This window comes from Dermacentor silvarum, chromosome 2 (genome assembly GCF_013339745.2).
Source record: "Dermacentor silvarum isolate Dsil-2018 chromosome 2, BIME_Dsil_1.4, whole genome shotgun sequence".
Classification (NCBI taxonomy): Eukaryota; Metazoa; Arthropoda; class Arachnida; order Ixodida; family Ixodidae; genus Dermacentor; species Dermacentor silvarum.
Window position 1 is genome coordinate 224,509,710 of NC_051155.1, and position 25,408 is coordinate 224,535,117.

General features: G+C 47.1%; 1 protein-coding gene and 1 long non-coding RNA gene across 2 annotated transcripts in view; both read right to left on the reverse strand.

Moving 5' to 3' along the window:
• Positions 1-252: 252 nt before the first annotated feature.
• LOC125943310 (uncharacterized) lies at positions 253-13,570 on the reverse strand. Its single transcript, XR_007465730.1, has 2 exons — positions 13,461-13,570; positions 253-10,752 (listed from the first exon to the last, which is right to left on the reverse strand). It is a non-coding gene; the product is annotated as an uncharacterized LOC125943310 (long non-coding RNA).
• A 4,177-nt stretch (positions 13,571-17,747) lies between these two features.
• Positions 17,748-25,408, reverse strand: part of LOC119442752 (potassium voltage-gated channel subfamily H member 6-like) — a 261,976-nt gene continuing 254,315 nt past the window's right edge. Inside the window, 2 exon segments of the mRNA XM_037707752.2 lie at positions 17,748-18,003; positions 20,149-20,401. Of these exon segments, the coding sequence (XP_037563680.2) occupies positions 17,748-18,003; positions 20,149-20,401 (509 nt within the window).

Sequence of the window (25,408 nt, forward strand, 5' to 3'; positions counted from 1 at the left end):
CAGCCGTTATGGGCTTTTCTCAATGAAGTGCGAACTATATGTTTGCATTTTGTGGCGGGATAAGCGACACGTAAGAGAAACGCAATCCGTGACGACGTTCGCATTACTGGTACAGGTTCGGATCAGTACCGCTTGGAAAACCCAATGCGGTCGCAGCAGAAGTTCCGAAACAGCAGTCTACATTTCCATCCTATCCTCACGCTTTTCGCTGCTATACATCCGGTTTTTTTTTTCTTCGGCCTAACTGCGTTCTCTCGACGTCAGTGTTAATTTCAAACAACGGCAATGTAATTCTGAAAATTGTGCCTGATACTTTAGTTCAGATTCCCGATAACTCAGCTGCGGTACTGTGTGGGCGCTGGCAGTTCCCCCAGCGCGCTCGTTGTGCAAGTATGAAACAAACAAACAGCACTAAGATACGATGGCGATTCTCGCAGATTGTTTTGGGTCTCTTGCGCTTGGATCCGCTTCCTTCCGTTCACTACAGTATATCATTACACTTGTGACTGTCTTTACGACGAATCCAGCCTGTGCACGCGATTTTACCTGAATACCAAAGACGCTTAAAAATCTACCATTACTTATACGGCCATGTCAGACATCGCTTCATCAAACTTTTGTATAGGCCTATCTCTTGACGCTACAGCATTTGCAGCGGACCAAATCGAAGAGACCCCACCGTTTGTTGGAGGAATGTTGACTGGTCACTGCTCTCCGGAGCATCTTTGACGACATTTGCGTTGCGTTATGAAAATCGTGCGAATCACAAGGAGGCTGTCATTGAAAGATTCTTTTTTTTTTTGAACAACGGGAAAACTTCTGGAGTGGATAGTGCAATAACACGTGGCAATTGCCTTGATACGCCGCATGTCTTTTTTTTTATCCTACAAATCAAGCGGTATAAACAAAATCCTGAGGTGTTCTGTATGGTTAGGTGCACCGCACTCGTCTGCTGCACAAGAAATAAGAGTGAAAACCTCTGGTATACGTCTTGATTGAAAGCGGCACAGGTTCACACAAAACGCGAACACACACTCCTACCTCCAAAGAGCCTCACAAAAAAAAAAAACTAAATAAAAGAAAACAACAACCACCGAGGGAACGTGTCACACGCAGGACAGAAACAAGAAACACACGATTGGTGATGAGTAAATTTACTGCGAAGTAGAAATAATGTCTGTAATACATATTTATAATATGTATAATATGTACAAAGAAGTGAGCATCAACATAAGCAGCTTTGCCGTCGAAAGAAGCCAAGTAACTTTTTTTTTCATCTTTTATGTACAAGTCGAAAAAGCCAAACGTGTCGTCTAGCACAGTGCGTCGTCACTATAACGAAGATTCGGAGGCCAGTGTGCAATCCTGTAGTCGGCACCAAAAGAGAAACACTAACGCGATGAGCTTTGTTCACAGGGTCATGAATGCTGCGTGTTTCTGTGTGTGTGTGTCACAGTCTGCGTGTGTAATGTGTGTGCGCGACTGGGGGGTTTTGTGCGCCGAAGCGCGAATAGCCTGCGTGTCGCACCACCTCGTGGCGAAAAAAACAGAGTGCGCGAAGCCGTTAGCCGAAAAAAAAAAAAAAAAAACCCGGGACTGCTCACTCTACATCACGTCAGTGATGCCGCCGACTCGCTATTATAGGGCATGCAGGGGAAGCAAACCGTCGACATCACGCCGGTCAAGAATGCACGCCACATGCGAAGGCGGATAAACTCGAGTCGCAACGAATGCGACCGGCGACGGAGATATCACATAAAAGGTATTGCGAGCACCCGTGAGAGCTAATAACATTGGATGAAGAGGAGTGCTATAAGGACGCAAGGTTTAAGACTAGAGCTCACCACAGGTCGTCGACATCATGTCGGTGGGAGTCGCATGTGGCTATCACTATACGGGGGCGATCTTGCGCACATTTATAGCAGGTGGCCCAACTCCCCGCTTTTCGATCCAACTCGCTAAAGCCTGCCCCCCTTTTATTCATTACGACGTGTGTTTTCCTCTTTCCTCGGCAAGAGCCGACGTTTACCCTCGCCGAAAAGGTGATCCCTGCCATGTGCATTACACCTTTTCAACAACAACCGATAATGCGTGTTCCTGGTGATACGTCTCTGCAGTAAGTTCACAAACAATTCGCGCTGAAACAGAACCGGGGATTGCTTGAAATGCCAGACAAATGGCACCCGAAAAAAAAAAATTATGGTGAAAGCAGAGGCAATTGAAAGCAATGTTGCACGAATAAGACTGGTCAAAGACGATTCTTTTGTTTTACAGCTGAAGGTGGGCCATCATGTGCTTTAGGCAGAACGTACCGCTACGAGATTTTCTTTGATTATTGCCATTGTATTGCGCACACTTTGGGTGTACACAGTGGAAGTGAAAGTTGCAAGGATGGTTAGCGTGACTGCAGTATCTCTGCTTCCAGGGTCATAATCACGCCCATAGTGCATTACCTGAAGCTACGCAGAAGTTTACAGCGATCTCAAAATGTTAAATAACGAATAATCGGAAGCCAATTTTCGTGCCATCGCCTAGTTGCTTTGCTATCTGCAACCAGCGGCTAATCGGAGCTGTAGAACTCAAACCAAGGGTTTTGAACGCTCACCAACGTCATAATTTACAGCACGACTTTCTAAAGTCTGAACCGGTGAGCCAACTAACTCGTCTCGGGGTAACGACACACCCGTCTTTACCTTTAAGTAAGCGATAACTATCTTCTGCTCGAAACTTTTCTGACAGTCACCGTCCCCTGGCATCACGAGACAAGAGACAAGTGAGATTGGCTACTGATTAGTAATCTCACGAAGTACGCATCTCGCTTAAAAGTGCCAACTAGACAACCGTGGTGCGTACTATACGCAGAAATTACGGTGGTTGGTCTTGCATTAAAACAGCGGGGCTCAGAGTAACTTATGACTTCTTGTGACACCTCTTCAAAATTTAAATTGAAAGTAATGCCTAGTGCTTTGGTCCGTAACACTGCTCAATTTTCAGCCATGTCATCATCAACGTTTCTGCTTCAAAAACACCTGAGTCAGTACGAATGCAAGATTGCAGATGCCAGACCATCGTGCTATGCAATATATACGTGAGACGCACTGGCTTACTCTCCTATAATGCTTTCGCTGTGTTCAGCTGATATGTCCGCCAGTGCAAAAAACCGCACTGCCTTTCGAATCAAACCGGTTGATTTCTAGAGATGTGGTGACGCGATAAAAAAAAAAGAAAACGGAAGAACGCGGTATTCCTCGCAAAATGCTCGAGGTAATTACCACTAACGCCTAAACATTCGCTGGCTCACGCAGGAAAGATCGAGTCACGTAGCCATTTTTCCATTCTTTGGTGTATTTGAATTACATTTCGGTATGGTCTTTCTTGATAAAATTGATTTCAAGGGATGACCCACATACCATATCTTTTTTTATGTTAGCGTACGACGGTCACGCTGGTTCTTGCAGCAAGATTTTTTTTTTCTTTTACGAGCACACAGCGCAAACTTCTCTTCCTGTCATGCCCTACTCTAACGTGCGCTTTGAGACCCTGCTGAAGTGACACGATATGCTTTTTCTCTTCTTTCATTCGATCATCAATACTTCGTCACGTTACAGCCGTTCGCCTTTGGGCAATGCCTGTTGCATACGCCATACGTGATCAAGATATCCGGCTTATATAATGAACTTGAAAAATAGGTATTAAAGAGTCACGTTATTCACGTTGTCCATTCTGGGTGTCAAGACGTTAAACAGAGCGCAGTTCCTAACACATGTCTAAATTTTTTTGTTGCGTCTATTGTATGTATAAATTGACTTGGGTCACATGAATATGAACACAACAGATGTTCCTACAAATCAAGTCTCACTCATTGGTTACACACGAGAAACACGCAAAAATGTCAGACCATAGGCCGGCACCGGGTACAAGCTCGCAATTACGTTCGGAAATAAATTACCTACTCGTCACTAACGTACAATAAATTTCCCGCTCGACACACACAACCTCTCATAAAAAGAGAAAACATTCTTCCCATTCTGAGATGAGACGAACCACAACCTTTCTTGAATCTTCATGGTCGATCACTCCGATACCTTATCACATCCTCTAATCTGCTGCCGTTTGGTGAAATTCTGGCACACAACGGAAGCTGGCGCCACTGAGATTCAAACTCAAGGCGTCACAACACGATCGATGCTTCGTTTGATTGTTTTCTTAGAATTACGTTAAAATTCCTTCATTATACCGAAACCTTTGTCATCAAAACGTCGAATATGCGCTGTGGGGATTGACTAGACCGTTGCGAGGCTTGCGATTGTGCGAGCGAAATTCAGGCGAACTACGTTATTCTGCTCTCCTTAAGTCGCAAATTAGGCACTTGAAGAAAAGCCTGACCAGTGACTTCGCGCCTACTCTAAACGAAATCGATCGCATTCCTAATTAATGAACAAGGGCCTACAAAAGCTCATGAGACCAGTGGGTCAAATTTTCGAGCCGTCAGCATACGCCAAGTGAGTGGGCATGACCGCAAGACAGCCCAAAAAGTTTCGCACAATAATCTCTCCGCATGATCAAATTCAGCGTTGCTGTAGCAGGGCCATTCCTTCTAAATTCGTTAACGCCAACTTGCTTAAGGGCCACTAACATCATTAGAAAAGAATTATGCGAACTTGCTTGATTTTGTTACCATTTCTTCGACAAGTGTTCCCACTGCTCGGGAAACACACACTCTGTGGTATGAGCATTATGCCATTTGTGTTACATTCGCGCGTGAACACGCCATGACTAAATTGCGAATTCTTTAGCACCATGAACTGGTTCACAGTAAGAAGAGATTCAGATAGGACCCGCTCTTCGGCAAATGGCTTCAGGCAACACACTACGGGGAAGCTATGGTAACGCAAAGCTCATACCAAGAACGTTTGTATTCGTCCACGAATGTGACAGATGCGTACATTCTCTAAGAAAGCTTTTCCGCGTTCTTCTCCACCCTGACGTGATATGGCGCTATCTTTCCTATTCCACACATGCCACGCATAAGCAACAAATGAATGTCAGGATACGTTTACACTTACACAAACCTTAACTCCCGATTGTACCAGGAGTCCGCTACAGCAAAAAAATCTGACAACGTTGTAAGTACTAACCTGGTTATAAAATAACTTGGCTCTACGAAGGCTTTCTCTGCCAGGACACCTAATACAACTCCTAGAAGACCAGGAAGTGCTGAGATAACCAACTCGCAACGTCGTAACTTTAACGTAGCATTGGCCCTGCTGACGCGATAGTCAGTGATCTGTGCATATCACGTCGACCTGCCTCAGTTGATGCGGCTAAATGGAACAGCGATCGGTATTTGCTGTTTGGACGAATGGCTGGGCGGGAATTACGGGTTTGGTGGCTTTAAATGAAGACGGGTGAGTAGGTGACGTTGCCTTGGTCATTCGGTTCAGACTGCTATGGGCAAACTAGTCAGCGTGGATTATCTGCCGACATGGGAAACGTCATGCACCATTGGCGAACACGTAGGCGTGGCTGAAAAGCGCGCTAAGCTCACAACTTAAAAAAATTCTTTGTGTCAAAAAGTGAAACACACCCGCTCTGTGAAATGGTTTTACTCGATGAGCAGAATTCACTGCGGCGAATGCGAAGGGCGGAACGTAATGGGACAATACAAAAAGATTTGTTGAACAAGTTCTTAAACAGCAAGTGTTTAACAGATGACAAGTTTCAAGTGCTTACGTGTGAAAGTGATGGGGGGGGGGAGGGCGGCGCGACAGCTTTTAGCCTGCGGCAAGGCACTCCGAAGCGTGTAATATACGTCGGCGCGAAATGTCACCGGCGCCTCAATCTGACGCGCAGGAATCAACGGCTGCGATGCAACCGAAGGAAAACGAAAAAATGGCAAGACGCCGAGCGCAGCGTAATTGTCTTTCTTTGATGATGCCGAGTGCCACTATAGACGCAGCTTCGCCCCGAAATGTTTCGAGTATTTCAAAGCACATACTTTATGCTGACAGAGTCTTCACGCAAGCTGACCCAACGTCGGCGTGGTAGGTTAAAATCGGGGAAATAGCTGTCATGGGAAGTTTGAATTTGCCGAAGTGTGAGCGAATTCGTGTACGAGCATTACAGGCAGCCTTGAAACGAGTCGCTGAGTGTTGTGTTCCTGAGATTCCTGTGTACATGTGCTGATCGTGCCCACTGCAATCTCGCAAATTCGTGCCGAAGCAAAGAGATGTGGTCCAGACGCTTTGCTTTTAATGATAGAAGTTTCTCACTCACTACTCCTACAACCTACGCTTAAGCAGGATGTGCACAAATGGTAATGGTTGAAGTCACGAAAGCTCTACCGATGCTTCCTTAAGTAAGTGAGCTTAGACACGAGCGACGATTATTATTTTTTTTTGTTCTGTCTTCCGTTCTACAATACTACGGGCAAGCTTCCTTCCCTGCTATTTGCGTATACGCCAACGTGATCGTGGTATTGCTTTTTTCGCTTTGCTTTTGTCTTGCCGGCACTGGTAGCATTACGACCGACCACGTTTCGCCACACCGCCTCCAAACAGTTGCATAACTTGCAACACCTGACCGACCACGCATGCGTCAAAAAGCCGAAAGAGTGTCTAATTCTCTGGGAAGTAATTCGGTCATCCGAATTATTGTGCGCTTGCGTTCGCTCTGCGCTAAGGCTACATCTTGTAACGATCCGATCTTCCGAAGCATCGTTAACGAACCGACCTGAGTGCTGAAATACTTGAGAAACCTCTGAAACCGACATAGCTGTCGAGTGCGAATAGGATGCTTTGAACGTTACGCGCGTATATGCGAGCTACACGTCCCGATTCGTAAACAATAAACTGCTAGTCCTCCGGGAAACGTAGATCTTCGGCGAGATTGCACAACTCCCGAGCTCTTGTTAATTGGCAGGAATAAATAAGTACGGCTCGTATAAGGAGCAACTTCAACTATCACGAGCGAGGACGAGTAGCTCGCTCTTGTTTTTTTTTTCTTGAAAGCCTACGAATAACGCCCGCGTGTGCGCGCGAGTACATGTGCTCCGTATAGGATCGCTGTGAATGTGCCAGAAGTTGCTAAAGACGCGATTGGAATGGTGCAGAACCTGACGTCTGTGTATAACTGGAGCGGGGCACTCGCTATATAACACGCAAGCTCGCACTTCGAGTACCTGAACTCGTGCTTGTCCTATCCAGCCCCGGAGGGATGGAGGTCGGTACGTTGTACTTCACCACCCACTGTTCTCACTACGGGAGAGGCGTCACGGTTCGCCCGTAATTTAACGTGACGCGGAGTTGACGCGCAGCCTTGTTACGTCAGTGCTTTAACTCCAAACGACGTCGCGCACTTCTGTGTATGGTATGCCCTCCCTACGTTTCTTGGCTCGACAGAATGCAGCAAAGGTCAAAAGTACACGGGCAACGTGGATGCCTACAAATGACAGTGGCATAACGTGTCCTGTCACGGTTACGGGCGACCAAAGGTTGTACCTCGGTTCGGTGCATTGACGAATGCAAGTTACTTTGTTGAAACGTTAGTTTCAGCTCCGTATAAGCCCCGTGAGTGACATCGAAGAGTCGCCGAAACGTATAATGCGGAACCCTCGCACATCCTGTCGTTCGATATTGTCTCGATCAACACGCAGTAGCCTCGCTCACTATCTGCCGCCCCGGAGCAGCAGACGTGACGCAGGGGCTCCGCAACACACTGTAGCGACTCCTTTTAGCCGCCCACCCTGCGACGTGTGCACTGTTGACAAAGACTGCAAACTTTCAATCAAAGAATAAACCGCTCGCTTGCTCTCGCTGCGCAGGGACAGGGCCGCAGCTACGTCGATAAAGCCGAAATCTGATAAACTACTTTCTCGCGTTTGGGCGAGCACTTCGTCCTCCGTGGTTGCGCAGACTGTGTAACCACAGTTCGCCGACGGTGTAGGGAATGATCCGCGCGACAATTACGAACTAACGGGAGTGGGTGGGCGGGGGGAATCAGAAAAAGCACGAACCTTGAAATTGAATTGTGATGATCCTAGAGAAGTGGCAAAACGATATGCCGAGTGTTAGAACATCATGCCGCCGAAGAGATGAAAACGCTAAAACAGAAAATAAAAATAAAATGAAAACAACAACAAACCGCACGGGGCGGGAGAGTAGCCGTCATGGGTCCTTCGAGTGCGCGTACACAACTTCTTGGTGGCGGCCGGCGGCGGGTGGCCTTTCTCCACCCACGGAACTCACACACTCGAGCGCTCCTCTTTGGGTTCAGTTCGATGGGAGCACGGACGCGCCGAATTCAAAATATAAGAACGTCTTATTAAATCCAGGAGATCAGTTTCAAAGGTGCGTGTGGGGGCGCGGATTCACCGAAGCAGGCGTGTCCACTCTGCTCCGGCAGCTCTTCGTAATGCACACAACTGTCTCACCGTCTCTTACTTTCTGTACACGAAGGAATCACAGAAGCGCAAACAACAAGGCGCAGTACAGCAACAGCGGCTGCTGTGCCGTCGGTTTCCAGGAATGTCAGGTGACGAGCGTGGGCGCTGTTGTCCTCTCGAGTAGTCTTGGAAGAGGCGGCAGTCTCTGTCTGTCTCTATCACTCTCGTTTCGATGAACTGAAGGCCAAGCAGGAAGGAGCGACGAAAGGCGACCGCCAAACAGCCTCCGAGGCGTGACTTCGTGTTGGGGATTGCTCACGGCAACAGCGTGCGCAGGAAGAGAGATCGGAGTAGCACGAATGTTTCCTCTTCTCTCAATGTAAAATAAACAACTTACGTTCAAAGCTCACAGCGTAACTTTAAAACCTGCAAGGAGGGTAAATCCTCGACATGAGCAGTCGCGAGCTAGAAGCTGGCGCGTAAACGCCGTCATTTTCCCATGTCTAATTACTCAGCACGCAATCAAAGTGATCAGTAGGAAATAGATATTATGCACGTAGGCACACATTACGAATCTAGCAGGGCTATTTCTGTGGGCGTGTTTTTGTGTCCAAGTGCTCGTGAAGGTTTGACTATGGGATCCTGTGAAAATCGTCAAATGCTCTGCAAAATAGAAACGTTCGCGTACCTCACATATTGGAATAATTTTGGATTGAATTTGGAATTGCATTGCATTCAATTTTTGGGCTACTTGTTTAATTTCTTGAAAAACAGTGCGTCTTCGAAATACATTATGGCTGTTCTTGGATTGCAGTTTTCGACGCCACCTATCGAAAATGTGAAGATAAATTTCGCCGCACGAAAAACCAGCCATGCGAACAATGGCCATGCAGCTTTCACTAGCACAGAATGAGCTTCGCGACAAGGCGAACATGAAGTCAAGGTTTAGATTACGGCTCTAGTTTGCTATCATTTCACGACGTCGCTTATCTACCTCATCGGTTGGTGTTACAGCAAATCAAGCTATTGACTGCTTCAATGGGATACTTTGAACTCTCAAGATTTAGAGGTGTTAGTAAAGGTCGGGATGTGCGGTGTTATGGCAGGGCGGGAAAATTTAGCGCAACATTAAAAATACCTGAGTGTGATTACTAGAAAAATGCGCCTAGAAGAAAAAACACTAACTGTTAGAATGAGCTGACATGAAAATTTGACATGATTTATATTGATTTATTGCCCCGTGGGTCAGCTATTGTTCTAATTCTTGTCTTCCTTAAGCAAACACTCGCACTAAACGAGGTACCAGCAAGGAAGGAGATCATTAATGCTGCAGCACCAAGATCTTAGCAATGCAAAGGACCGGCATTGGCCAAATGTTGACGTTCTTCTGATTTGGTCCGTGAAAAGCGTTGAAAGTAACCGAGCTAGAGTGAGCAATCAAAACATGATTTGTCTTGAGGCTAGATCGAGACATCATTTTTCCTCTGCAGCCATTCTCAGAAAAACTGTGACATTTTGAAAACAGCAAGAGAGTTTGAAGCTGTCATGAACTGCACAAGAGTGAATTGTGCAGTGCTCAACAGAACTTAGGCCGTACTGTATTTTTGTTTTTCACAATTAAAAGATCACACTTTTCATGGCACTTCAGTATCACATCTGGCGCTTTTCTGCATCGCCTACTTGTTGATCTACAGAGCGAACGTTATGTGAGTGAAGTAACACAGCGCACACGGCCTTCTTTCTGTAGCTTGAGAAGGGCTGCCCTAAGACTGCCTAAGGCTGCCCTAAGAAACGCTACATGAATGGGTGGAACCTCGCATCGTACAGGAACTTCAGCATTGTTGTGCGTTCATTCCGTCGAACGGCTGACTATCTCTCTAAGTTACACAACAATTTACCGAGTTTTACGGAGTGAACCTGCAGGTGCTGTGGCAGTGAACAATTCCCAACACGATCACCCACAATGGCGTCGTTTCCGATGGCTGGGGCGTCGCCAGCCGAGGCTCTCGGTCGTCCGGGATGATCCGCCGACAGTTGGTCGCACATCAATCACCGGAGAGGCACTGAACGAAGAAGCGAAGGCAGCCTGAAGGGGAACCAGCTGGCGGGGTTAAAAACGAACAGCACCAATCACCGAACGCCGCCGCCGCTGAACACGACGGCGGCAGCACGCGAGCAGCCGCCAGGCGCACCCGAGCGCGGCCAGCTGCTGCCTCCGTCCGTCACACGTCCGAAGTCCGACTGGTCACCCTCTCCTTCGTGGCCGCCGACGTCGTTGTCGAAGAGGACGCCGGGCTGGTGGTGGCTTCGCGCGACTCGTCGTCTTCCGCTGGGGTCCGCGTGAGCCGAGGTCTGTGCTGCTTCGTCGACTGCGAGAACGCGGAACAAAACAAGACAAGAAGGTCTCTACTGTGTCACGACCCTTACTGTTCGGCACACGCACAAAGACTGTCAGGTTGATCCGACTGAATCTATGGCCTTACAACGACTGCAGTAAAGTACGCGACCGGGCTAGATGGTGTTGATCCATGATGTGTGACAGCGCGAACTTAGACAAAGGACGGCAAAAGAGACGACAACGCTTGTCTCCGTTTGTCGCCTCTTTCGCCGTCCTTTGTCTACGTTCGCGATGTCACACATCATGGATCAACGCCATCTAGCCCGGTCGCATACCTTACGCATCCGTTTACCCCTCCCGCGGTATAGAGTAGCCAACCGGAGATAATCTCTGATTAACCTCCCTGTCTTTCCTTTGCCTTTCTCTCTCTCTCTCTCTCTCTCTACTAAACAGCGCTTATCTCCGTTTGTCACATCTTTCGCCGTCCTTTGTCTATGTTCGCGCTGTCAAACATCATGGATCTTACAACGACGCCATGTATAGAACCGTCACATGCGGGAAGCTCTTGGGACACGATGTCTTGGGAACTTCGGTTCACGATGTTTAACGTCGCAATGTAGCATCTAGGCTATGAAAGTCGCCGTCGCGAGGGCTTTTAATTAATTTTGACGGAGACAGTTTTTTTTAATGTGCATGGATGGTATCCAGTCGTTGATTGTATTGCGGGACAGCGCCGGATGATATTTGTAAGTGTCGAGCGACGGCGTAATCCTGTCCGGACAACAGTTTGTCCCCGATTGTGGTATCGTTGAGCTCGGGGCCTATTCTCTATAATGAAAAAGTTAAAATGCGTGTCAGTATAGACAATAGAAACTTATGTGGAAGACCCCATGGCAGTGGCTAAAGCAAAGGCGAACATCTGCACAACTCTAATGTACAACCGTGTGTCGTAGCATATAAAGACGATAAGTAAAAGACGTGTTTGCTTAAACAAAAGAAACCTCTAAAATAAGATATAAAAACTGCATATATTACGAGTACATTTCCTCTTTTAGAACCCTCCACCACCTTTCCCGCTTCGTCTTCCCGTAGGAAACGGCCAACAACCGTAGATGCACCTAAATACAAACACACCAGTGTTTCTGCACACTGTCCTGGTTCGGCATTCACCGCAGCCAAAGATCGAACCGACGCCCTTAGCATGTGCCATAGCCAGTGAGGAAGTGTCGGGTAACCTCTTCAGGCCTCTCGACGGCTGAAAAGATGCATTTAGATTGTTCATGTTGACGTCTTTTCTTGCGATTTAAATTTATTTCTCATCACTTCTACGCTTGCAGGCACAATGGAGTTCCTTCTGATTATCTTGTTCGCCCCACGCAGTGGGCGAAGGCTATATTTGACTCAGGACCAATGCTGTGGTTGCAATGCTGTATGTAAACGAAATCAATTTTCAACAGATCGCCACATTTTAGATAAAAAAGCACTCTGTTGTGTGCCAATAGTGCTGATTATCCTCGGAAAGAGAGAGCAAGAGAATTTCAATTAAATTAAATTCAATTTTATTTTCCCTTGAATACAAGGAGGGAGCCGCCAAACTCTAATAACAAGAGTTAATAACCAACAACAATGGACTATTTAGATAATGCGGTTACATGCCACCTTACGACTGCTTCGACGCTGAATGCCTGGTTGAATTTGGCGTTTACTCAAATCGAACGGGCACTTCTAGTGTCAAGTTGAAAGTATGTGGGAACATGTGGGCACCGTTGAAGTATGAGAGCTGCAGAGCAATAAAGTGGGGGCAAATTTTAAGTAAATAAATTTTTAAATAGTTCGAAGTTTAAGACACGCCAAATGCAAAAACGCCCGTGTGCTTGTGTTATAGTGCACGTTAAAGAATCCCAGGTGGTCAAAATTAATCCGGAGCCTTCCACTACGGCGTGCCTCATAAACATAACTGGTTTTAGCACGTAAAATCCCAGAAAGAAGAAGAAGACACGACATTTTATTCGTACTTAACACCAACGTCACAAAATGTCCATGTACCGAAGAGGTTGAATTAATGGAAGTCAACTTTTTGCGATCGATTTCACTTGAAGTCTGCTTTTACCCGGCACTGTCACGGCCCAAGATGGGCGGTATCCGGGGTATTCAAGACTAGTGCGTTCAGAAATAACAAAATTGTTTCTTTTGCGCTTCTGTCTTCCTACTCACTGCATTTAAAGTTGTAGTCTCAGAGAGTAAATCTCTCTTAGACTACAACTTCGAAAGCACTGAGGAGGAAGACAGAAGCGTGAAAGAAACAAGGGCGAGACGAGTACAGAAGACTGGCGCTTGTCCAATGTAGGAGAAATATGGCTTAGTAGAACATTTTCTTGGGCGAGTTTCTCGGGCAAGTTGTTTCTTTCGTACTTCTGTTTTCTTTCTCAGTTATGAACCAACTCGCCCAAGAAATTGTACTACTTGAAAGTGCTGTAGGATATTGCATGTCCGTCTAATAGCGATTCAGTCTGCCAGAACATGACACTACTTTGAACTTCTCTTAATCATTACGCACCGCACGTGCTGTGCAGTTCAAAATAGTGAAATGTATTTTTCTCTCCTTTTCGAACTCTGTACAATCACTAGAGTCACCAAGCCCACACAATGTCAGAAATGTGTGAAGTTGCAATAATCTGTGCTCATTCACATAGAGTGGCTTGGGAGTGGCGTTAGATTGGTCTCCGATGAATCACTCACCTGAGCCAGGTCACCCGGATGTGAGGCACTGCGAAAGGGTTCTGTCCACGGGTCCGATCCAGCGGGCCATGTGCATGAACCTACACCCGCCCTGAAAAGACACACACACACACACACAGTCAATTCCCTACATCACGCTTTATAGTTACTCATCGACTGAAGCTAAAAAATCATCAGACGTACTAATGATTCCGGGACAACGTTAGGTTGAAAGTGGTGTCGTGTTTAGCAAATATTAGGTGTCCCAGGTTTATGTCATGACTCGAGTTACTAGTTTAGAGCTTGCCGCAGTAAGATCAGCAATTTTAGTCATTCATTTACCTACGGTACTGTAAGCTCTTAAGAACGCTTTACAGCGTGGAAACAACGCAAACACAAAGGAAAAGATGACAACCACAAAAACACACTCCTAATTTCGTTCAAAAGATGGCAAGCCGTTCTCATCTGTGAAAACTTCTGTGCTGCTATTATTGCACTCGCTATTTTCGTACAAAGTACAAATATTTGAAGACAACTATGTACATGAATGCATTACGATGGACTGTGCAAGAAGCAATTTTTCCAGGTAGTTGCTGGTATAATTCTGAAATTATATTGCGGCGCCTCATAACATTAGATAGTGATCAGTCACTAACGCAACCAACTGGAGAAGTGCGTGTCTTTGTATGTGCTCTCATTACCACTCGCTTAACGCCCGATATTAAAGCTAAACATTCCTTGCTATGAACATAGTCCTTCGATACTAAAGTATCAAAGGACTCGGCTTTGAGGCTATGAGGAGAACACTTAGTTTTAAAATGCTATAGCTAGTAACGTCAGAATTTCTGAAAGACAAGAAGCTAATTGAGAATGACGTTATATCGACATTCTTGAGGGTTCCCTGAAAGACATCTCAGAAAACGATGGCCTCGCTGCAGCCTATGAAGCAGTGTTATCGCGCACGTGGACATAGGTGGCAGTTGGTCGACCATGGCAAATAACCTCTCACCTCAAACCATGTCTTGACAGGAAATACTGCTGTGTGCTGTTTATAAAAAAATTATAAGAAACTATTCAAGAGTCATTGACAAAGCCAGGCGATAGCCTCGATGTAGATCACCAAAGATATGCTGCTACGCAATTTACAGTCAGCGCTGTCATGTCTTTTCCTTTCTTTTTCACGTGCCGTCTTTTCGCTCTGTCCCGAGAATGAACCAAAGATGTGGCTGGCGCGGAACCCCCAAAGTAGGAGCATAACTCCGCAAGTGCGGCTGAAGCGTCTCTATAATTTCTACTACAATGACGCTATAGCCCAAGCTTTCGCTCTAACAATCTTATCGCACATTCAATTGCGAGTTTCAGGGCGCATCAGCACGAGTACAGAATTTAAGTAAAAAAGCAAGTAATCTTTTGTGAGTGCATAAGCGGGCTTCAATGGCAATAATTGTATGCCTGATTATAGATAATAGAAAATCTCCTACCAGTAAAACCTCTTTAGAGCGCTCTTCAAAGGTTTCTGTAGCACAGCCACACTCTATAACAGTGCCAATCAAATGCGCCATTGGCAAAAATTTCAGAACACCGCGCTCGGCTATGCACCATGATGTGGTTTGCACGCAGCTCGTCAGCAAGAACGCTAATGTGTTGCGCGTAAAGCGCTCGTGCCAGTATCACAAGCCCGAATGCTGCATTGGCTCCGGTAGAGCCGGATGAGAGCAGCGTTACGGTGCGGTCACTTGGTTTCGTTGCGTTTGCGGCCAAACGCACTGCGCATCCCTGGAGAACTCTCCATGTGCAGTCCATGCATTCGCGTCGATACCGTGACAGCAAGACAACGTCAACGGTGGCGGCGCAACCGCGCCTCGAGCGTCCGGAGAATTGCTATTGTAATAAAACCGTTTAACGAGTCTGGCGGCAGTTACATTGCGCGTAGGTGTTCGCACGCATATTGGTACCTACAACTCGGAGGAAGTGGTGCAGGCAACAACGCATCCGTCACTGCGTGGCTCCCCACCATGCCTGTGCTGCGACCTCGAGAATCTGATCCAGTTAACTCAGTTCATGTGTGTGTCTTTGGGCGCCGTGGCACCACGCGTGTTTAGTTAAAGCGAATATTTATTGCAATTTATACTGCCCATAAGACTACAAAACTTGCCTTGTGTAATATCCTAATGTCTTGGTATCACTGGCAGGGCTTCGCGGCCCGCCGAGGTTTTTCGAGAAATATTAAAATGTACTCCCGGCTGAAAAGTCTCCTAACAAACCCGTGTGGACGACCTCTTTAAGAAAACTTCGCGAGACATCTGACACGTGTATAAAGTTTGATATCACAGCCAGGCTGGGGAGATAGCAGAAAAGACAGAGCTGCAATGTCTAACACAACCACTGGTGCTCGGCATTACGCAAAAGAGAGAGAGAGAGAGAGAGATAGGAGGAACACCGGCTGCCCGATAAAGGTGGACCAGGCCTAGACCACTACCTTCAAGATGGAGAAAGATCGTCACGTCTGATTCATTCGTACCGAGAGTTCCAAACGAAAGTGGCGAATACACAATGTAGCATCTGTATCCTCTTAAAAGTGTATTGCAGGCTTCAGCTCGACTGAAAATAGAAAATGCCGCCCTTTCCAAGAGCTTTCTTTCTAATGTTTTCTTTTTTTTTTTTTTTTTGCAGAAACTCCTGCCGGTCAATGCGGATTACTGGATATGCGGATCTGTGAGATAAGTATTCACCTTTATCAGACTGTCTTTCTACTAAGTTTCAGCATAATGGCACTGGGTAGTACACCACATAACAAACAAAATTTCGCAACACTTAGCATAATAGACTAGAGCACTGCACGGGCTCGGGCTTACCCAAAAGTATGGGCCCGGCCCGTGGGCCGGGTCGTGCCGGGTAGAACCGTTTTTTCACGGGCTCGGGCCGGGATCGGGCACGGCGTGTGCTTTTTGACCCGGGCCCGGGCCGGGCTCGGGCTTTCTGGTGGTGTGCATGTAACGTGCAGCGAGTTATTCTCGGGCGTCTCAACTCTTAAAAACATTATTTTTCGGTCTCGGGCCGGTTTCGATTCGGGCTCGAGCCGGGCTCGGGCCTAAGGTAAAGGGGTGGCGGGCAGGGCCGGGCGGGTAACGTAAATTATTTCCGGGCCCGGGCCGGACCCGGGTCTCGCCATAAAAGTTTTGATCGGGCTCGGGCGGGCAGCCCAACGTAAAAACGGGCCCGGGCCGGGCCCGGGCTGAAAAAATCGGCCCGTGCAGTGCTCTATAATAGACACAAGCTTCATAAATCGTGAAAAACTTATGAATGATGGAAACTGCTATATTGTTCCTCTTATCACTGCAAAAGTGGCAACATCGATGGCATGGACAAGAACACGAACCACATACACAGATAAAGTAAACCATCGAAATTTCGCCTCTTTAGTATGTGTGTTCAAGAACCGCTAGTTTATTCATGACAGGAGTGAATTGCAAACTTACCACTCCATTTCCCTCGTGATATCGCAATGCCTTTGAGATCAACCTAATGTATCCGGAGCGCTACTTTAAAGATCGGTCAGATTATAGCGTTTCTTCGCCGTAGTACAATAAATCATAGGTCATGTATCAAGGCAAAAGTTTGGGTTAGTTGGTGGGCCATCCTAAATACGCTTACAGCGCAAGGCTAAACAAATACGAAGACAAGATACAACACGGACAGCGCATGTCCATGTATTTTTTTTGTGTTTAAGTTTATCCTTGAGCTGCAAGCCTAGTCATATCGTCGACATTGTTGCACTGTCGCCTTGCCGTTGTCACACACACGTTCGCGTCAAACACAGAATTGCTCGCCGTACATGGAGACGTAGCACCATCGGATAACTTACGCAATCGCAGAGCCTGCACAATGCTCCGCATATAAAACAATAACTCGAATAGCGCATGGGGCCTGCATTAAATCCACAACAACCTAGAACGAAGAGAACACAGGTTCGATATCGGCGCACGCACTTCGTTTATATTTGAATTACGTATTCAAGAGAGTGCTCGCAAATTTCATTACGGCATTGTTAAATTACACACACATATTTTATATATACAGGCTATGACCAGTAAAGATAAACGTCATTCGTTTTAACGCTTGAAGCAAGTTGTGACGTAGATTGGCGAGTTCGCCAATGTGATTGTACTTTATAGATCATTCTGCAAAGGATGCATGACGCCTATGCAATGACTCGGCATCTGCGCGTTCCGCGAGACAGAAATAGTCAGCGCAGGCGTGCAAACGGCATGATCATGACAGGAAGCACGACTTGCAGTACGAACCGATTTACCGAAACGCGAAAATTGTGCTTCGTGGCCCGCGATCATGTAAAACTTGCCTGCTCGATTCCGAGGACTGCGTGGGCACCGAGAGCGGAGCGGTGCCCCCCTGAGCTGTGGCCGCCCTCAGCGGCAGGTCGACGGGCCGCGCTGCCGAGCTGCCTGGTGCTTCGCAAGAGCGCCTCTCGGCGTTCTCGGGGCTCAACAGCCTCAGAATGGTCTGCATGTCCAGGGCCAGTCGGTTCTCCATGGCCGCCACTTGCCTGCGCGTGGTAAAAGAAGAAAAGGCAACAGTATTTTCATCGAAACCGTTTGCCTTTGTGCTACGCAAAGCCTCAGAGGTGTCTTTTAGGAAGCATTTCCACGCGAATACGCATTGCCGATAAGCAGAGACGTGCCGTGAACGCCCTTCGAGATTTCGTAGTAAACACTGACTTCGTGGACGGTGGACTGCCTATGTTTGACATGGCGGAGTTTGTCTGCACGCAGTGTGCTTTTCCTAGACAGTTTTCAAATAGCGTTTTTCAAACAAGCGTAAGTGACTGACGTACCACGTAAGAAAACAGCCAAAATCTCTCGGCGCATGCTCTGTGCGCTAGTATCACACTGCCCCTCACGTACGCTAACCTAAGTTATACGGCAAGTTTTGGCGGCGGCCTGATACGTCGAAAATATTCGTCCAAGAATCGCCGCGGAGCGTCGTTGAAGCGCTGTTACCACTTCAGTCCGAGGAATGGCTTTGTGACGAACTTTCCCACGTCGATGTACTCAAGAAAGTTTCTCCACTTGATGATAGGTTAAATTGAGAAACATTTTAGAATATGAGGTTGGGAATGCAGGGTGCCATCATTGCACGCAAACAGCATGCTCGGAAGGAAGATCGTCACAATAATAAAGGATGTACTAGATCGTCATGAAAATGGACAAGCCAAAAAAGAAACGAGACCCAGACGGTTTACCTGCAGGCAATATTGTCTTCGTTCTAGAGCGACAGGTATAATATGATGCTAAGTGGTTTGGATATGTCCGAAGTACCTCTTGGTGGCGGCGTCTGTCTTAAGTACGTTGCACAGGCTTTCTCGTGTATGGCAAATACACCAACTGAAACCACAGCCGTTCTTCAATATAATTGGGATCACGGCTACCGACATACCGCTTACTGTCAGTGTAACCATTGCGTAACCATTAAGTGTACCGTTGCGGGACGGTCGACATTAAGGCCCAAAGCCCTACATTAGCGTAAGCTTGAGATTTGTACGTTGCCTACATCCTTTCATTAGCCAACGGATGGGAGTTCCGATGCATATGCAAATCAAAAAGTAGGCATACTTCGCACGTGAAATATCCCTCTGTGTCCCTCAACGTGTTTGGCACGCACATTCTTTGATGGCACAGTGATCTGAGTGGTGCACGTTGAGTTATAACATGAGGTAAGTCATTGATTCGTTCGTAACGAAACCAGTGATAATGGTACACAACCCATGTTTATTTCTTATGCGAAATCGTGCTTAATTACCACATTTCCACTAAATCGCCATTGATTTCGATACACTTTTGCATTCGGTGTCCAATTTTCAAAGCACATTCAGAAGAAAGGAAGGAAGCAAGAGAAAGGCAGAAGGCAGGGAGGTTAACCAGAATAACGTCCGGTTGGCTACCCTACACCGGGGGAATGGGAAGAGGGAACACAAAGATGACAGGGAGAGAGAGGAGGGAAGGAAAGAAGGGAAATGAGCGGTTAGTTCGCTGAAGCACATTCAGAAAATATAACATTAAGTATTGCAGATACCTTCATTGTGTTAGCAAAGCATTGCAGATAGTTGGCTATAGTGAAGCTAATTGCTGCATGTCGCGTTTTGGTGCTTGTGAAACGGCTAAGCGAAAAAGTGAGCGCACTTTTCGAGCACTTCCCGCACATTTTAATATCGTGATACAGCTACAGAACAGTAAGTCTAGAGCTGTGGTCGGTGGCGTGAAGGCAGAGCCAGTGCTCAGAAACCTGACGAAAGCAGTCACAAGTTCCAGCAGGGATCGATCGCCCTGCTCCACGCGCCTTGCGACACCGTTGAACATATTCTAGTAGAATATCAAAGTATGCATCCAGCGATTAATGTAGGAAGTAGCGGGATTGTCCGACACGTTACCTTTTGAGGACACTAGAGGAAACATAGAGATTTGTCAAATATGGCTGGGAGACTGGTGGCGAAAGGTAAGGGAAGAACGAGCTTTGCAACAAGTGCCACCACACCGTATCAAAAGAAAGGATGATGGTGATGATGATCATCATCATTATTATCATCACCACCACCCCCTAAAGAAGTGGCACTTGGAAAGTGGCAAGTGGTGCAGGGAGGGCACCAGCGGGCGTTCTTCTTAAGACGCCAAGGACGGAACTCATGGTGACTCACCTGGCCAGCTGGTCGATCCTGGACTCGAGCACACCCAGCCGGGCCTCGTCCCCGGCCGGAAAAGGCGGCTGCGGAGGAGAGACCCCGCCCGCTGGGCTGCATGACACCGGCAGCGTGACACTCGAGCTGGACTGCGCTGAGGCCCTCGGCGCGGCCGCCGCCGGCAACGACGACTCCCTGGTCGACGCTACCGACGGCGGTGCGCCCGACGCCTCGTCCTTGGGCGACCAGCCGGGGCTGCTGCGACTCGATCCTGGACGCGAGAGAGAGAGAGAGAGAGGGAGAGGTAAGAAGGTTCTTCGCATAACTGCACGACAGAAAGCACTTGCGAGAGTGAACTCTGGTACCTCTTCCACTCGCTGACGTACCAACTCTTGCTCATCAATCGCCGCTTAATGTGCACGTTAACCGTCTTGCTCTAGCAAGGCGCAGATTACTCGGCTTCATGAAACCTCTTTGTTTGACGCGACGCAGTATTGTGCTGCCAACTGGCACGCACTCGGTGAATTACAGCTGTTGCCTCCGAGATTTCCGTGCACATATGTGCCGTCTTTTCCACACAATATTTCTTCTCTTTCGTGTGTATTCGCGCGTGCGTGCGTGCACGTATGCATGTGTATGTGTGTGTTTGTTTACATCTGTGTGTGTGTGCGTGTGTGTGTGTGTGTGTGTGTGTGTGTGTGTGTGTGTGTGTGTGTGTGTGTGTGTGGTGGTGCGTGCGGGTGTGTGCGTGCGTGTGTGCGTGTGCGTGTGTGCGTACTTGTTTCTGTCGCCTGCAGCATGTGTAGAAGGAGAAGTAGTGTTGCTAGCTACGGGCGCACCTATCCTTGCAAATACTGCCAGCAATAGCTCTAGCCGAGTGCCATTTATCAAGTGAGGCAGAGCCCGTCAGAATACGTACATGGTAGACTAACGGCGAGAAGGGATTCCAACTGGGGCGCACAATCCACCATAGCACAGCACCCTGCTAGTTGTTGAGAGAGCTCTTGGTCACACTGACTAATATTTGCTAGAGTCTGCGCAATATGATATTGAGCGTAAAGTATGAGATGAAGCATAGAATGGCCCCACACACAAGAGCAAGTGACATTTTGTGCCCGCGAGGACACTGGACATTCACGAGAGAGTTGTTTCTGCTCTCCCTCACGTGCCTTCTTGATGCAGAGCTCGGCTGTGAATGGTAGGCCACGAAGGGCAGGCTAGCAGGAGTGTGCAAGAAATGTGACGATCATAGCGCTCCAGCAGCAACAAATCTCTTTTGCTGGTCCTTGACGTCAAGCGCTCATCGAAAATGAATTCATTTTGAGTGCGCGCTCCGGCACACGTCTCTGTAGAATGTGACGTGCGCCAGATCCCGAAACGGCTATACCCACGTATATATCCCGCGCCTGTTCCGTGCTTGCGCCCGATTTGCAGACACTGGGCACTTCGCCGCGGCGCATCAACAGCGGGCCGTTGTCCGGAGAGCTTATTTCGGCCACTTGGACACGTTCCAGCTATACAAGCTGGGCGATCGGTTACGGACGATATTTTTTGCACGGCACTGCTCAAGCCTAGGCCCCAAGAAACGCATCTGCCTACCCCTGTTTGTGTGACCTGCGTACATTCAGTCTAATAACTCTATTACCATAGTTATGTCTTTCATTTCGTACCTAACCCTGATCATCACTGTCAAGTATGTTGCGGGGGAAGAGCCGTCTCAATTTTCAGCACTTCTTAACATAACCTGTCCAACCTGAACTTGCAGGACGCAGTCAGCCAACGTATGACTGGCTCAGGTAAACTTGCTTTCCTTTCGGTTGCCAGCGATGTTGTACAACTATAGAAATGAAAATGCCAGCTATAGTTGTAGGGGTGCTATCTTTTCTGTGTTGTTCTCGCCAGTAACATTTGATTTGTTTTTTTTATGTCACTTAACGCTCTTAGTCCGATACCAACACGTTGCCTTTGTTTTCGTACAGTAATTGATCCATAAAACAATCTATAAGTATGCCCATCTCTCCCATTTCCAGAGTGTTTCTATGTCTTCAACTTTAGGCAGTTTTTGGGTCTTCACTATGGGTTATAAATGGAGGTAAGGTGTGGAGAGAAACACCATTCTAAGTGCTTCCGCCATTGCAATGAGCAAATCGTATTTCTCAAGTAGAATAATCTCGGAATAGGCTAGTTGGTTCATCATGAAAGAAAGTTTTCATGTGCTTTCTTTCTGTCCTCGTCCTCTTCGCGCTGAAAACTTTCGTTCGAATATCACCTTTCAGATGCGTGAAATATCGATAGAACGGACCTTTGGGGATGATCCGCTGCTGCGCCGTCCCTCAACAGAGGCTTATCTGTAATTTCCAAAAAAATTGCTTCGCCTTCTGAATTCCACGACTGCTTATGCACGACACAAGTTTCAGTTTTGTATTTGGACGTGTCGCAATGTAACAGGCCTACTTACTAGCTAACATCACTTCGACGTTATGATATGTCTAGAAAACGAGAAATAAGCAGTGCAACGGAAACGACACCATCGGAATTTCTCGTCTGCTAGAGTACGTGCCACAGTCAGCACTTCCTTGCGCTCCTGTGTGATACTTACCGCACAGCCTTTACTGCACTGAATATTTCAAGTCATGGCTAACGATCTAGGAATGTCTTTGCTTTGCTGTGCGCTGTGCAAAGGAAACAAAATTTAGAAGAAGAAAAAGTGCCAAGAGCTCGTAAAGCTTCTTGAACAAGTAGTAAAATCATGCTTTCTGTATAGAACAGAGCAAAAGACACAGCAGCCAAGTCATATAAAGGCATAATTACTTTCGGCTTGCGCAATAAACTGTACGCGCTGTAATCTGCCGAATGGCTGATAAACGTGGCTGTTACACGTGCGTCCCCACAGAGGCTAGATTCACGGCGCGTTCCAGCACCGTCATGCCGTAGGAAAATGTGAAGGATGGGTAAGGATGTGCACGAGCGTGCGAGATACAGCTGCCGCACTTCCTGTTTTCTCAGCTTCACATTAGCTCTTAAGGACCCTTTCTGTGGCGCTCAGGATCACCCCTTGCGAAACGTCGTTTTACTCCCACTAGAGCACATAACGATGCACTATAGAGCGCAAATAACGGTACTCGTTTTATAGCCCACAAGAAACGCGCACACACAGCAGAAGCTGTCTTGACTGTGAGCATAAAGTATACAGCAGCACTTCGTCAGGACGTCTACCTTTTCCACGAATTTTTTTTTCGCCGAAGAAAACCAAACGTCTCTTCGATACAGAAAGCGGCATCTCTTGAATGCCATGTCTACTGGTGTTGTTAACCTCTCGAACACTGTGCTTCATAGGATTATGAAGTTTACGAGCTCCTATACCGGTGCAACAGCAACAATTCTAGATATCTCCCCTTTTGCTTAATTTCTACACAACGCATGGAGAGTCTCAGTTCTTTCCGTGCCGGTCCTGGAAAAATGCATTACCTGTGCCACCACGCACGATACATCAGCAAAGGATCAAGCGTTATAGTGCCGGGATGCGGTGCCTTTGAGATAACATACGAGCTGTCAATCTGGGAAGCCACACAATGAGTAGCTTGTTATGTTGTCTGTCATGTAGCGGCACGCCTAACAAAAAACATAACGGGAGGGCACGGCAGTTAACGGAACAATGTCCCCATTCCGCGCAGCTTCGAGGAGATGATGAAAAAACTGATCAAGCAATCTATAATCATAGCAGATAACGCTGTGGAATCTGCGCAAGTAGTGCGGCCATGGATGTCGCCCTCCGCGAGTCCCGCGGAGTGAGACGCTTTCTGCGGAATAACTGCTTCATATTTTACGACTACAACTTGTGGACGTACGGTTACGTCAAATCACGTATTATTTCTGCACCTTGGTGCTTTCATTACGCGACGTACTATGTTTTGGTCGCGAGTGCATGCGGTGCGATGTGCCCACTGGTCGCAGGTACGTGTAACTCCGCCCGTTCAATGGTAAATAGGTTGAGATCTGTGACACTTCTCATGTAATCATCATCATCATCAGCCTATATTTACGTCCACTGCAGGACGAATGCCTCTCCCTGCGATCTCCAATTACCCCTGTCTTGCGCTAGCGGATTCCAACTTGCGCCTGAAAATTTCCTAACTTCATCACCCCACCAAGTTTGCTGCCGTCCTCGACTGCGCTTCCCTTCTCTTGGTATCCATTCTGTAACACTAATGGTCCGCCCGTTATCCATCCTGCGCATTACATGGCCTGTCCAGCTCCATTTTTTCCTCCTAATGTGAACTAGAATATTGGCTATCCCCGTTTGCTCTCTGATCCACACCGCTCTTTTCCTGTCTCTTACCGTTAGGCCTAACATTTTTATTCCATCACTCTTTGTGCGGCCCATAACTTGTTTTACAGCTTCTTTGTTAATCTCCAAGTTTCTGCCCCATATGTTGGCACCGATAGATAATAATGATTGTACACTTTTCTTTCCAACGGCAGGGGTACGCTCCGAGTCAGGATTTGGCAATACCTGCCGCATGCACTCCAACCCAATTTGAGTCTTCTGTAAATTTCCTTGTCATGATCTGGTTCCCCTGTGAGTAATTGACCTAGATAAACGTACTCCTTTACAGACTCTAGAGGCTGACTGGCGATCCTGAATTCTTGTTCCCGTGTCAGACTATTAAGTATTATCTTTGTCTTCTGCATATTAATTTTCAAGCTCACTCTTACACTTTCTTGGTGAAGGTCCTCAATCAGTTGTTGTAATTCGTCCCAATTGTTGCTGAATAGGACAATGTCATCTGCAAACCGAAGGTCACTGAGGTATTCGCCGTTGATCCTCACTCCTAAACCTTCCCAGTCTGAGAGCTTGAATAATTCTTCTAAGCATGCAGTGAATAGCATTGGAGAGATTGTGTCTCCTTGCCTGACCCCTTTCTTGATAGGCAACTTTCAACTTTTCTTGTGGAGAACCAAGGTAGCTGTGGAATCCTTGTGGATATTTGGCAAGATATTCACGTATGCCTCCTGTACTCCTTGATTACGCAATGCCTTTATGACTGCTGGTATCTCTACTGAATCAAATGCCTTTTCATAATCAATGAAAGTCGTCTAGAGAGGTTTATTGCAGTCCGCCGATTTCTGGATTACCTTATTGATGACATGAATGTGATCAGTTGTAGAATATCCCTTCCTGAAGCCCGCCTGTTATCTTGGTTGATTGAAGTCAATTATTGCCCTGATTCTACTGGAAATTATCTTGGTGAATATTTTATACAGTACTGAAAGCGAG